The 11,812-nt window shown below is 33.4% G+C and overlaps 1 protein-coding gene across 9 annotated transcripts in view; it reads left to right on the top strand.

Moving 5' to 3' along the window:
- The window catches only part of LOC106882136 (SUN domain-containing protein 1), a 104,899-nt gene that overhangs the window by 49,571 nt on the left and 43,516 nt on the right, over nucleotides 1–11,812 (top strand). For 7 of the 9 annotated variants that reach the window (XM_014932705.2, XM_052967982.1, XM_052967980.1 and 4 more), the window contains exon 2: nucleotides 10,522–10,614. Coding sequence is in view for 4 of the 9 variants with exons in the window: in XM_052967980.1 (XP_052823940.1) it covers nucleotides 10,522–10,614 (93 nt within the window). In the remaining 5 variants the exon portion in view is untranslated. Of the gene's footprint in view, nucleotides 1–131; nucleotides 154–10,521; nucleotides 10,615–11,812 lie in introns of those variants that run through there. The other 2 variants (XM_014932706.2, XM_052967983.1) reach the window with 2 other exon arrangements.

The raw sequence follows: 11,812 nt of genomic DNA on the forward strand, positions 1-11,812 counted from the left end.
TTTTTTTTTTTTTTTTTTTTTTTTTTTTTTCTTTCTTGAATATAAATGTACTTGTCATTCATCCTGGTGCTAAAAAGCTTTTCCATATCCGAATTACTTCAACAGGCTCCATCGTTGGCTCGTTATTATAGTTAGTCACTCTCGAGGTGGTTGGTAAGTGATGTATCATTATGATTACAAAAATTACTGTACTGTTTTAAAGGAGAGAGATTCGATGTCATCATGTTTTTCACTTTTTAACGACTAATAAATATATTCTTTGGCTTCGTATGTATGTACCTAAAAAACAGGTTGAAAGTGTAAACTCGTATTTGTCGTTCAACCATAGAAAAAAATCAGATATAAAATTGCCAATCGTTATTTCGTTGTCACTTTCGCGTTTAAAAAGATATACTGTATTTAGAAAATGTTTGCGTTATAAATTGAACGTTTATTTTGCTAAAACTTTGTTACTCCATTTTCTAACTCCAACTTAATAAACCAAGTAAATTATAGATACAGTTGTAGAAATAACAGAAGTAGCTACGTAGTATTTTAATAATGATTTGTTAACATCAGCACAATACTATACTTGTTCGGGAAATGGATAGAATCGATAAAATTAACTTCTGTAGTATTTATTTTATAGATCGCCAAAGACTGAAAGTTAAAACTGATCTCGCAATACTTGACATTTTAAAAGCTGTCCCAACCTCGTGGGCAGAAAAAAATGTGAGTGGAGCACCTACACACACACACACAGAAAAAAGTTTGAAATTCCTGATAATTTTTTTCTGATTTTAACGACAAAAGTCGCATTCATTTTTTCTAGAAATTAATAAAGAAGTTACAATTTACGTCATCTCCATACAAAACTACATTTAAAAAAAAAATAATTATAATCTGGTGAAAATTTGAAATACTTCGAGTGGTGAGAAGAAATTCCACCAGATCCAAAAGGAGTAAATCCTCCACCACTTTTAAAAAGTATTCCTGAGTTTCATCTAACAGAATACGGATCTTGTTAAATTTCTTCCAACCACTTCAAGAGTTTCAATTTTTTTTTTTTTTTTTTCATATATTTATGATATTATGGTATTTACCATTTTCGTCGAAGATTTTTATTTTTCATATATAACACAAACATGTACATCTTTTGGAACATTATCATTTTATAAGATTTTGCAGGCAGATTTTTAAATTAACATAAACATTTATTTACTAGAGAACTTTCTAATTTGAAATACTTCAAGTGTTTAGGTGAAATTTGACCAGATCCCTTTGTTTATCTTTACTTCGAGGAACTGTTACTCCAAAACCCCACCAATTACGATTGTTTAACTCTAACGGCCGTCTCTTCGCTCGATCTTTTTCAGACGTGCTAATCACATTTTAGTAAGCATGCTGCAATGATCGCTAAAATAGTAGCACAGCATTTAGTAAATGTGTGGTTGATTGTGGTCTTGTTTAGTTTTTATTTGTGTCAGGTCACCTCGTTTCGGGGCCTGTTTGCTTTTCTTTATTTAGTTTATAAAATGATGTAATCTGGTAATTTCCCTTTGCTGTTGATTTTCCTGTTTTATTTTGGAATTCATGGCATTATCATACATACATATGCATACACCACCTACACACATCTATATGTATGTGTGTGTGTATATATATACTCTTTTACTCTTTTACTTGTTTCAGTCATTTGACTGCGGCCATGCTGGAGCACCGCCGATGAACTTGTTCCTCCAGTTTAGCAACTATTGTGTAATCTTATTACCGTAATTATAATAATGATTTTTTTCATTATTTTTCAATGAAATAGAAACAATTCTATTGTTTGTTTTTTATATTTTGACATTTGAAAGACTAATTTTTTGGGGTATGTGAATATTGTGTTTATACTTAATTTGCACGACTCAAATCCCATCGGATATTAGAAATCTTTCTCGGAAACTGGTGTTTTCAGTGTTTCCTCAGGGCATTCCTGAACGGAAGGAAAGTCAAATTCTCATTCATTCATTCACACACACACACACATATCCCCACCGATGTCACCATTTTCTTTCATCTTGCCATGGTCGATAAAATAAGAGTACCAGTCAAGTAACGTAGTCATCGTAATCGACTAACCCACTTCTCTCAAAATTGATATAATTTCCTTGTCGCCTGTGCCCCACTGAAATGAATTCACAATCGATACCAGTCAATACTGTACATAGGATTAACTTTGCTTTTCGTTTTCTCAGGAGTTGATAAAAGAAAAAAGAACTGGTCAAATGACTTAGAAGTCTGTGGTCTTGTGCCAATGTTATTAAAATAAGAGTGGGGTGCATAACGATAAAAGTTATTGATCGCTGTGGTATTGAAGCTACGCCACTTCGTTTTTTCATTCAAATCAAGCTACATAAGTTTTGATCCTATTGGTTACAGCCATATCTGAAAATCGATCGCCTTATGTCAGTGTAAAAAATTATTTTATTCTAAGTAGTTTCAATCGTGCTCAAGTTTCTGAAACACTGAAAATGAGCTAACAGATTTTCGGAGTATTGTATTGTGAGACCAATCTCTGGATCAGCTAGATGGATGTGCTTTTACGTGCCACCGGCACGAGGGCCAGTCACACGGTACTGGCAACGACTACGATATTTTATATAATGGAAGAACCATTTAACTGGCCAGATCCAGCCTCTCACACCTACCCTACAATGTCGTTGTAAAAATAGACAATTACGTCATCGAAATTTCAAAGCTACAACATAATGTATGATTAATTCAAAACAATGTGAATAAATAAGCGTAACTAAGAATAATTTGAATGTTAAAGGGTTAAATGTTTCTTCCATTATATAACTGCTTCAAATTCAGCATTGAAAAATAAAATAAGTACTTGTAAGTCATTGGAATCATTCTTACAAAGTGACCATGACTCAAAAAAAAAAAAAAAAAAAATTACTAGAAATCTTTATTTCAAAACTGTTGTTTAAACCCAAGTTTGTCCTGAAAGGCATTTCAGACATCACCAATCCATCTTTTAATATTTTCAGGACTACATTGTCTAGTGGATGCTTTTTTTTTTTTTTTTCTTTTCTAGATGGTAGTGCGGTTTGAGAAAGATGTAGCTGCACTTTCTAATAGGTCGAATGACCATGTAAAGGCTCTCTTGGATCTAAAGAAGAGATGACAGCCATGCATTTCGCGGATGGAACAGATTCCATTTCGCAAAAGCATTAGATATATAATTGAAAAGAAATGTCTGCAACAAACAATCAAAACAAGATTATAAATTCTGTTCATGAGAAACTTATTAAAATTATTTTAAACAGTCTTTTATATTTAGTTCAATCAGTTAGTATAACTGTATAAGAGGATTTGAGTAGGGATTCTCTTTGTAATCAACCTTCACCTTTTTCTCGTAATAAATGACTCGTTTCTTTAAATTATTTCCCTTTTATATTGATGCTTGTGGAATTCATTGGAAATTCCAGGAATATTTCTGCTAATAATCAATACATGTGCTTCTGTTTATTATGTATTGCTATTGTCTTTAAATTCGTACTATCAAGTTTTAATAATGGTGAATGAATAATACTTGTTATAAATTTGAAGAATCTTATTTTTTGTGTGTAGTTTTAGAAAATAGTGATTGATCTGCTTTCTCTTTCTCTAACACATTCCATTCCAATCAGTTTTTAAGGAGGAATTCCTAAGTGTGAGTCACACATCTTTCATGAACTGCAACAATTCTGTTTCTGAAATACCATTTGTTACCTGTCTATTGCTTCCAGTCAATGAAAAACATGCCACAACAATCTGTTCATTTTAAGTTTCTTTATTCATTCATTTAGCACTTAATATGCAAAACTGAATATTTTTATTAATGTTTCTTAATCATAAGACCAGTTTTGTAGATGGAAAATAAGTTTAAAGAATGATATTTTTACTGTCCTTATTTTTTTTTTTTAATGTTTAGTATCTTCTTTTTTCTTTAAGAAATTTAGGCTTCTGTACACCTAGTTGGTTATGTTACTTTCTTTTGTAAAAAAACAGTGTTGTAAGAACACAAAGAATGTGAAGTAAAATAGCTACAACTGGGGTTAAAACTAGGTTACTTGTGCACTCAACTTATTTAGAGCTTATCTCTATATGCTATTAGTTAAATTAAATTATTTTGATGTGCATTTATTATTTTTATGTTTTTAATATCTAGTAGCACTTAGTAAAAGAGAAAACTTTGGTCAATATCAATTTTAATGCAAGGAAAATTAAATAGCTTCGGTGATTCATATCAGCATTTTGCTGGTACAAATGGCAACATTTGCCCTGGTGGGATTTGAACTTAAGCATAATGTGATATTGAACATGATAGGCATTGACATGGCTGTGTGGTAAGAAATTTGTTTCCCCCCCCCCCCCATGACTCCAGGTTCAATTCCACTGCATGGCACTTTGAACAAGTGTCTTCTATTATAGCTTTGAGCTGATCAAAACCTTATGAGTTTGGTAGGTGGAACCTGAATTTATGTGTGTGTCTTTGTGTTTGTCCCCCACCACTACTTGACAACTAGTATTGGCCTGTTTATATCCTTGTAACTTGGCGGTTCAATAAGAGAGACCAATAGAAAAAGGACTGGGGTCGGTTTATTCAGCTAAACCCTTCAAAGTGATGCCTCAGCATGGCCATGGCACAATAAATGAAACAAGTAAAAGATGATACCTATCTCCTTTGAAAATTATGAAAATTATAGTAATTCCTTACATTTCCCTAGGAAACCATGTAGAAAAGATTATAGGTGATTAAACCAATGTTAAATGCCTGAAGGTGTTAAATTGATAGGGATGTGAGTTCATTGGGTAGAATGCCTGGTAGAGTTTGTTCCATCTCTATGCAGTCTGAGTTCAAATGCTACTGTGGTCAACTTTGCCTTCCAGCCTTTTGAGTATCCATTCAGGGCAGTGGAATGGTGGAACTGTCTAGAGGTTGGGAAAGAGGTCTTGCAGTATCTGTTATGGCTCTTTGTGGTCTGTAATGTTAGGATAAATAGACATCATTGGCATAGAGAGGGAAAACTCAAGTGCATGGAAACTCAGTGGCCTATGCCAGGGAAAACTGCATGTGCAGGGACATGGTCAGCATGACCAACGGAGGCTTTATATAATACTTGTCTGATATTTATTCATCTAAAAGATAAACAGTAAGGTCAACTCTAGTGAGATTTGAACTCAGAACACACAAAGGGATATAACAAAATATTATACACTATTTAATCCAAAGCTCTGCAGTTTCTTTCATACCAATTATTGACATTTTCTTTTATTTGTTTGTTTGCATTCATATGTCAGAAAACATTGATTATAATCCTTCAATAACTGTCACATCTGTTACCTGCTATCATTGCAATCTCTATCTTTCTCAAGTCTCTGAAATTGTTGTAAGTATTCATGGGTGTGGTTTTCAATTTAGATTCAGTGGGAAGCTATTTGAGGGTATTTTAAATCCTATGGTTATTGGGTCAGGAATTAAATAGAAATTGCCTTTCGAGCTGAGAACCATTTTGCACATAAACTGAGCCCATCTTGCTTTTCTTTAATGTAAACCCCACTATCTCTGATCTCTGATCTCAAAACAGCTGAGATAGCAAAATAAATACTCTGACAACATCATTTTCCATATAGTCAATCACTGTAAGGAAGGGTACACTGTACACTCGCCAGAGCAGAAGGAAATGTCATTTGCAAGAGCTTTGATTTTATCGTAACTTTTTGCCATGCTTTGACTTTATCTTAAATCTTTGTCGTGGTTCATGCTTTGGGTTTCTTTTGAACACAACTAAGCAGAAGTATTCAGTAACAATGATCTGATTTAAGTGTTCTTATTTCTCAATTTTAATGAGATACAAGCGGCATGAACATGTCTAGTCTTTTTTAAAATTGATACACTGTTTAAACAGATTGCTGATATATGTGGCTCGTAGCGGTATTGTATATTTAAAGGCATATGATAGTTTGTGTGGGTGGACTTTTGTGGTATTAGAATAAGAATCTAAAAATAAATACTTGGCTAAATTAATGTTTGTGTGTGTAGGTTTAAATAATGACCTGTAAATGTTCTGACATATCCTGATAAAAATGGGGGGAAAAATATTATTTATTTCTCTGACTTGATTAATGTGGTTTTGCTATAGATAAGGGAAATAGAAAATGTTTGATTTTGAAGGTAAAATTGGGTGAATTTAAATAAATGTGAGGGCTTGTGATTTTGATGTTTCAGTTTCTGTACCCTGCTATCCTTAAAAAGGGATAATGGAAGTACTTATTCTCCTATTTGTTTTAACCACCCCAGCTTTGGCCAAATGGTTACTTGCTGAACAGTGTGTTTTGAGCCAAATAGTACTTTCAGATTGAACCACATATACAGGGGTGGTGGCTGGCAGAGCAAATAGGGCTGTGTATAAAATACCCTGAGATTTAGTTACACCCCTTCAAATTCTGAGTTCAAATTTAACTCAGGTCAACTTTGCCTTTCACGCTTCCAAGTTCGACAAACATCAGTCCCAGTTAAGTACTGGCATTGATATAATCAGATATACTATAAAGGCAATACTGTATATCATCATTAACGTCTGCCTTCCATGGTACACACACACACAAATGTAAAGTGATGAGCTTCATTCAGTTTTCTTCTAAATTCATTTACAAGGTGTTGGGTAACTTAGGGCTACATTAGAAGACACTTGTCCAAGGTGCCATGCATTGGGACTAAATGTGAAACCATATGGATGAAACAAACTTCTAAACCATACAGCAATGCTTGCAGCTAAAGGATTGGTATTCAGTTTGTTGACTCTAGAGGGATTTGATTTCAGTATGTTGAATGAAATAACAAGACAGTCAGTCCACCACAATAATTATTGTAATTATTATGATAGTGATGAATGCAGTTAAATTTCAATGGCTTCAGTAAATTATTTCCCATGTAACTAGTCATAAGTTTGTCCATTCACATTTATTAGACTTCTTTTGTGTTTCTTAACACTTTATAATTAAATTCACTGAATCAAAATGCCATGATTATGTAGTCTAGTTCTTTTAGCACAGCTGATGTCTTCTCTTCCACCATGTTGCATATGTTTCTTTAGTATTCTATCTCTAATATTCTACCTGTTTTATTTTCAAACTAACTACAAGGTGGTATCAAAAAGTTCCTGGACTAATTATGTTTAATAAGAAATAACTTATTTTCCTAAGTTTTAATATCATCTCCTTCAAAATAGTCACCTTGTGCAGCAATACACTGGTCCCAACATTCCTGCCACTTTTGAAATCTGGTCTGGAAGTCGTTTTCCATAAGCAAGTCAAGGACCTTCTGTGATTTACTCTGGATCTCGACAACAGTGTTTAAACAGCAACCTTTGAGCTGCCTTTTCATCTTGGGGAAGAAATTGATGTCGGCAGGTGTTGAATCTGGTGAATAGGGCAGGTGTGGAAGCAATACCATGTTGTTCTTGGTGAAAAACTCACGAGTGAGGAGAGCTCTGTGAAGAATCCAATTCTGGTTGCTTTTGCTGAATGTCCTTCCTCAAACACTTCAAGACATCACAGTAGAACTCTCAATTCGGGGGATGAATTCTTGATGCACAATACCACATTTCTGGGGGTGATGCTTATGGCAGATCTTCCAGAGTGCTCATCATCTTCAAGGGATGTCCTTCCACTTTTGAAGTGCCCACGTTACTCGAAACATTGTGTACGACCCATTACCTCATTGTTGTTAGCTTGCCAAAGCATGCTCAATGTCTCTGTAGCAGACTTCCCAAGATTAATGCAAAATTTCATGTTGACTCTTTGTTCCTGTCCATGACAAAATCGCAGACTACAGCTTACACGCGATCACAAAAACACAAATTTCACAACCTGTGAAGTAAGCACAGCAATGTCACTTGGCACTCTGCCTCATGAAGGTCGCTGCTAGCTCTCACTGTGCACACAAGTGTGTGTCACCATCTGTTGGCACACTGCAGAACTAGTCCAAGAACCTTTTCATACCACCTTGTGTATCTGGCCTCTCACACCTACCCTACAATGTCATTCTAAAAATGATAATCACATCATTGACATTTTGAAGCTAAAAGATAATGCATAATTAATTCAAAACGACGGGAGTAAATAAGTATTGCATTTGTTAAACTTCTGTTGGATTATTTAAATGTTATTTGATATTCTTTATGTAATTTGAATGTTTGTTAACATGTATGTATATGTGAACCAAGTAAATAAGTGTCATCTGATATACAAGGGTGTTAGATTAGTTGTAGGTTACAAACGCAGATGGCAAGTTGGTTGAATTTAGAATGCTGGCTACAATGCTCTGCAGTTTGTCATTTGAGTTCAAATCTTGCCTTTTATCCTTTCAAATCTATAAAATATCAGTCCAGTATTGGGATAGACTCTCTCTCTCTCTCTTTCTCTCTCTCTCCTCCCCCTCCTCTCTCTCTCTATATATATATATATCCCCATATCTGCAAGGGTGTGAAGCAATTGTCCAAACCTGGAGAGGGCTTAAAGACCTGCTATATGTCATGTTGGCATCCTTACAAGCCCATTATGAGTTGAGTGTCCAAGAAGTGAAGGCACTCTCATTAACACCACATCTGAACAGCTCTGTTAAATAATTAAATAAATAAAAAGGCTGTAATATTAATAATACAGTAGAAAATTTATGTGTGTGTGCGTGTGTTGGTTAATTTTTTGTGCTAATCCAAAATTTAATAGTGATATTACCCAAAGTGTGTCTATTATTTACTGGTTCTTGTTACTTATGTAATTGTATTAATGTCTTTATGTGGAGGGTTGTTGATATAATCAATAACTAATAAAAAAAATGAAATAACGAAGCCCCCTATTTAGTCACTCAACCTACTAGCAATCACAGTCAAATCTCTTAAATGGTAGCTTTTTTAAACAGAAAAAAATAAGGACAGAATAGATAATGTGGTCTTCGGTTCCCACCAGATAGGAAAAGAAGACGGAGTAGCCACAGCTGGCATACCTTTGATCTTAGGCTTGCTGAAGCAAAACTGACTTGTAGCGAGGATCTTTATTCTTTCTGTTCAGACAGATGAATATATGTATTTTTAGGGTGTGTTCACTAATACACTCATGCACTAACTATATCAATGCATTTGACATTTTCTGCTTTGATAATAAACATGCTAGGCATAAGTTTATCTTAGGTTCAACACACTCGTTTAAGTTATTTTCTATATACTGCTGGTGAGTGTATCTGTGTTAACATTTAAGATTTCACTGCATGGGTTTCACACCAGCTTACTATGAGCAACCATCAGATAAAGCACATATGAAATTTTAAATCTTAACATGTACATACACATGCATGCATAATATATATTATATCTCAATAACAGAAACTGAGAAATATGTTAAATATATTTTTTGCTCTTGATTAATTATTGTCTTTTTACTTTGTTCTGGAAAACAAATGTGTAACTAAGTCAACCAGTTCTGCAGAGAAGAGGAGGAAATAAAGTTGGGAAGATTATATATCATTATTATATTATAATATATATCATTATTATAAATAGAATTATGTGCTAATAGAAACATACATGCATGAAGACAAACAAGGAAATACAATTACACACGTGTGTGTGTGTGTATATAGTAGCACCTGGAGCAAGGTTTTGGCCAACCAAAACCACATGAGTGAATTTGATTGACAAAAAGTGAAAAGATGCCTTTCATCCGTGTGTATGTACACACAAACATACAGAGAGGGAGAGAGCACTGTGTGTTATTGGATTATAACTGAAAACAAATGTCACTGTTATATAGTGTTATTAGCAATCAAACACGAACGAGAGTAAAGCATCACCTTGCTTGAAAACAGGTGATAGCAGAGGAAGCATTTGGCCTTGCAAAATATGTCTCAACAAATTTCATTTGGTCAATGCAAGCATGGAAAAATAGGCATTAAAGTTATATTCACTTATATAAATCTAATTTTTAAATTTTTAAAGTTTGTTTAATAAACAAATATTGAATCATTTGATAGAATTATTATAAATGAAATATTCTTCCTTTTCATTATTTACTGTAATTGTTCATAAAATCATGCTACAGTGTTGCATGTCAAAACAACTTAATGCCATTGACCTTGTAATTTGTTTTATATTAACAAATGAAATCTTTTTGTCTCAAGATATTAATCTCTTTTCTATCTGGAGATAGATGTAAGGATTAAATTAAGCTAAAGCTGGTTCAGTTTTGTTTCTTATCTTTCAAAACTAGTTTCAATGACACTAATATATACTCTATTGTATTTATTTTTTGTGTTTGTAATCTAAGCTGTCCAAGAAAAATGTCATGTTGAACTGACCGGCTGGTGATGGGAGCTACAAAGGCTATTGAGGCAGCCCCTTCCTTCTGACCAAACTAATGAAAATAAAAGCTCCCCTTACATTGTGATTATCTATTGTATTCTTTTGTTATTTAAATCAGCTGTCACTTGCATTCTTAATGCTTTTGTTTCAGATCACATTTGAAGTTTAACGAAAGTACAGATAGTGATTCTGATCAAGAATTGTTTGACATCTCCAATTTCCTTGTACATGAGTGGTTTGATCTGTAAGTATGAAATACTTTTCTTTTATTCTGGTTGATTACAAGGTTCATTGTTTATTATATAGATGGTGATTATGGAAAATTGAGAAGCTTAAATACAAGTATTTCACGCATATATTTTTACATCACCTACAAAATGCAGATTGTATATTGCATGAGTTACTAGCATGTATTAGTAGCATGTTACTATTGTTTCATTTATTTAAAAGATGAAATGGCCAAGGCAATTTGAAGTGAAATAGCAAAAGAGACAGCAAGTTCAAAATATTGCATTTTGGCAGACTATTCTACTTTGATTGGCATTGAAGAACAGATATGTCAGCAGTAATGGTTATTTGTTGGCTAAAATAGCTGGATTTAATTTGTTCAGCAGAAATATATGGACTGACTTGGAAGTTTATTAAATGCTTTATATTGTTAGAATGAATAAACAAAATCTGTTAGAATTCATAAGTTATCCAGTTAACAATAACAGTCACATATTTCTGGACTATTTAAGTGTTATTTTCAATATTGTAACTTCTCAAAGCAAATTATGGATTTAGTTTAGTCCAATAGGAGTTTTTACTGATATCTGTATCATCCATTGTAATGTCTTCTATTATATTTAGCTGTTATTATGTGTATTTAGATAGTTTGATAACCAAGAAAAATAAATTACAGAAGCATCACACAAAAATAATTGTGCTAAACATAATTTAGTTAAGTGAAAAAATAAATTTGAAAGGTTAAAATACCATGCTGGTAACATTAGAAATAAAATTATTGGTTTTGAAGCTTTCTTAATTTTTTTAAGTAGCTAGTTCATTACAGTATGATTGACATTGCCAAGTTATGTGCTGTATCTATATCATTCATTCATTTTATGCCCATTTTCTATACCAGCAACAAATATTATTGAGGCATTGTTTTACAGCCAGATGCTCTTGTTGCTAACCCTTACTTGTTTTTCAAGTAAGGGTTTTTTTTTTATTCCATGTTTTCAAATGCATAGAGCTAGTGAATGATTTCTTGAAAGAGAAGGATCACAAACTTCATTGTTTGTAGTTCATGTAAAGTGCAGATTGTAAGCATTCAGACACAAGAACACACTTGCCCAAGAGTCTAGCAATGAGACTGAACCCAAAACCACATAGTTGAGAAACACTATGTATATAACCCTACACTCTCTGAGTGGTTGGCGTTAGGAAGGGCATCCAGC

Source organism: Octopus bimaculoides, chromosome 5 (assembly GCF_001194135.2).
Source record: "Octopus bimaculoides isolate UCB-OBI-ISO-001 chromosome 5, ASM119413v2, whole genome shotgun sequence".
Lineage (NCBI taxonomy): Eukaryota > Metazoa > Mollusca > Cephalopoda > Octopoda > Octopodidae > Octopus > Octopus bimaculoides.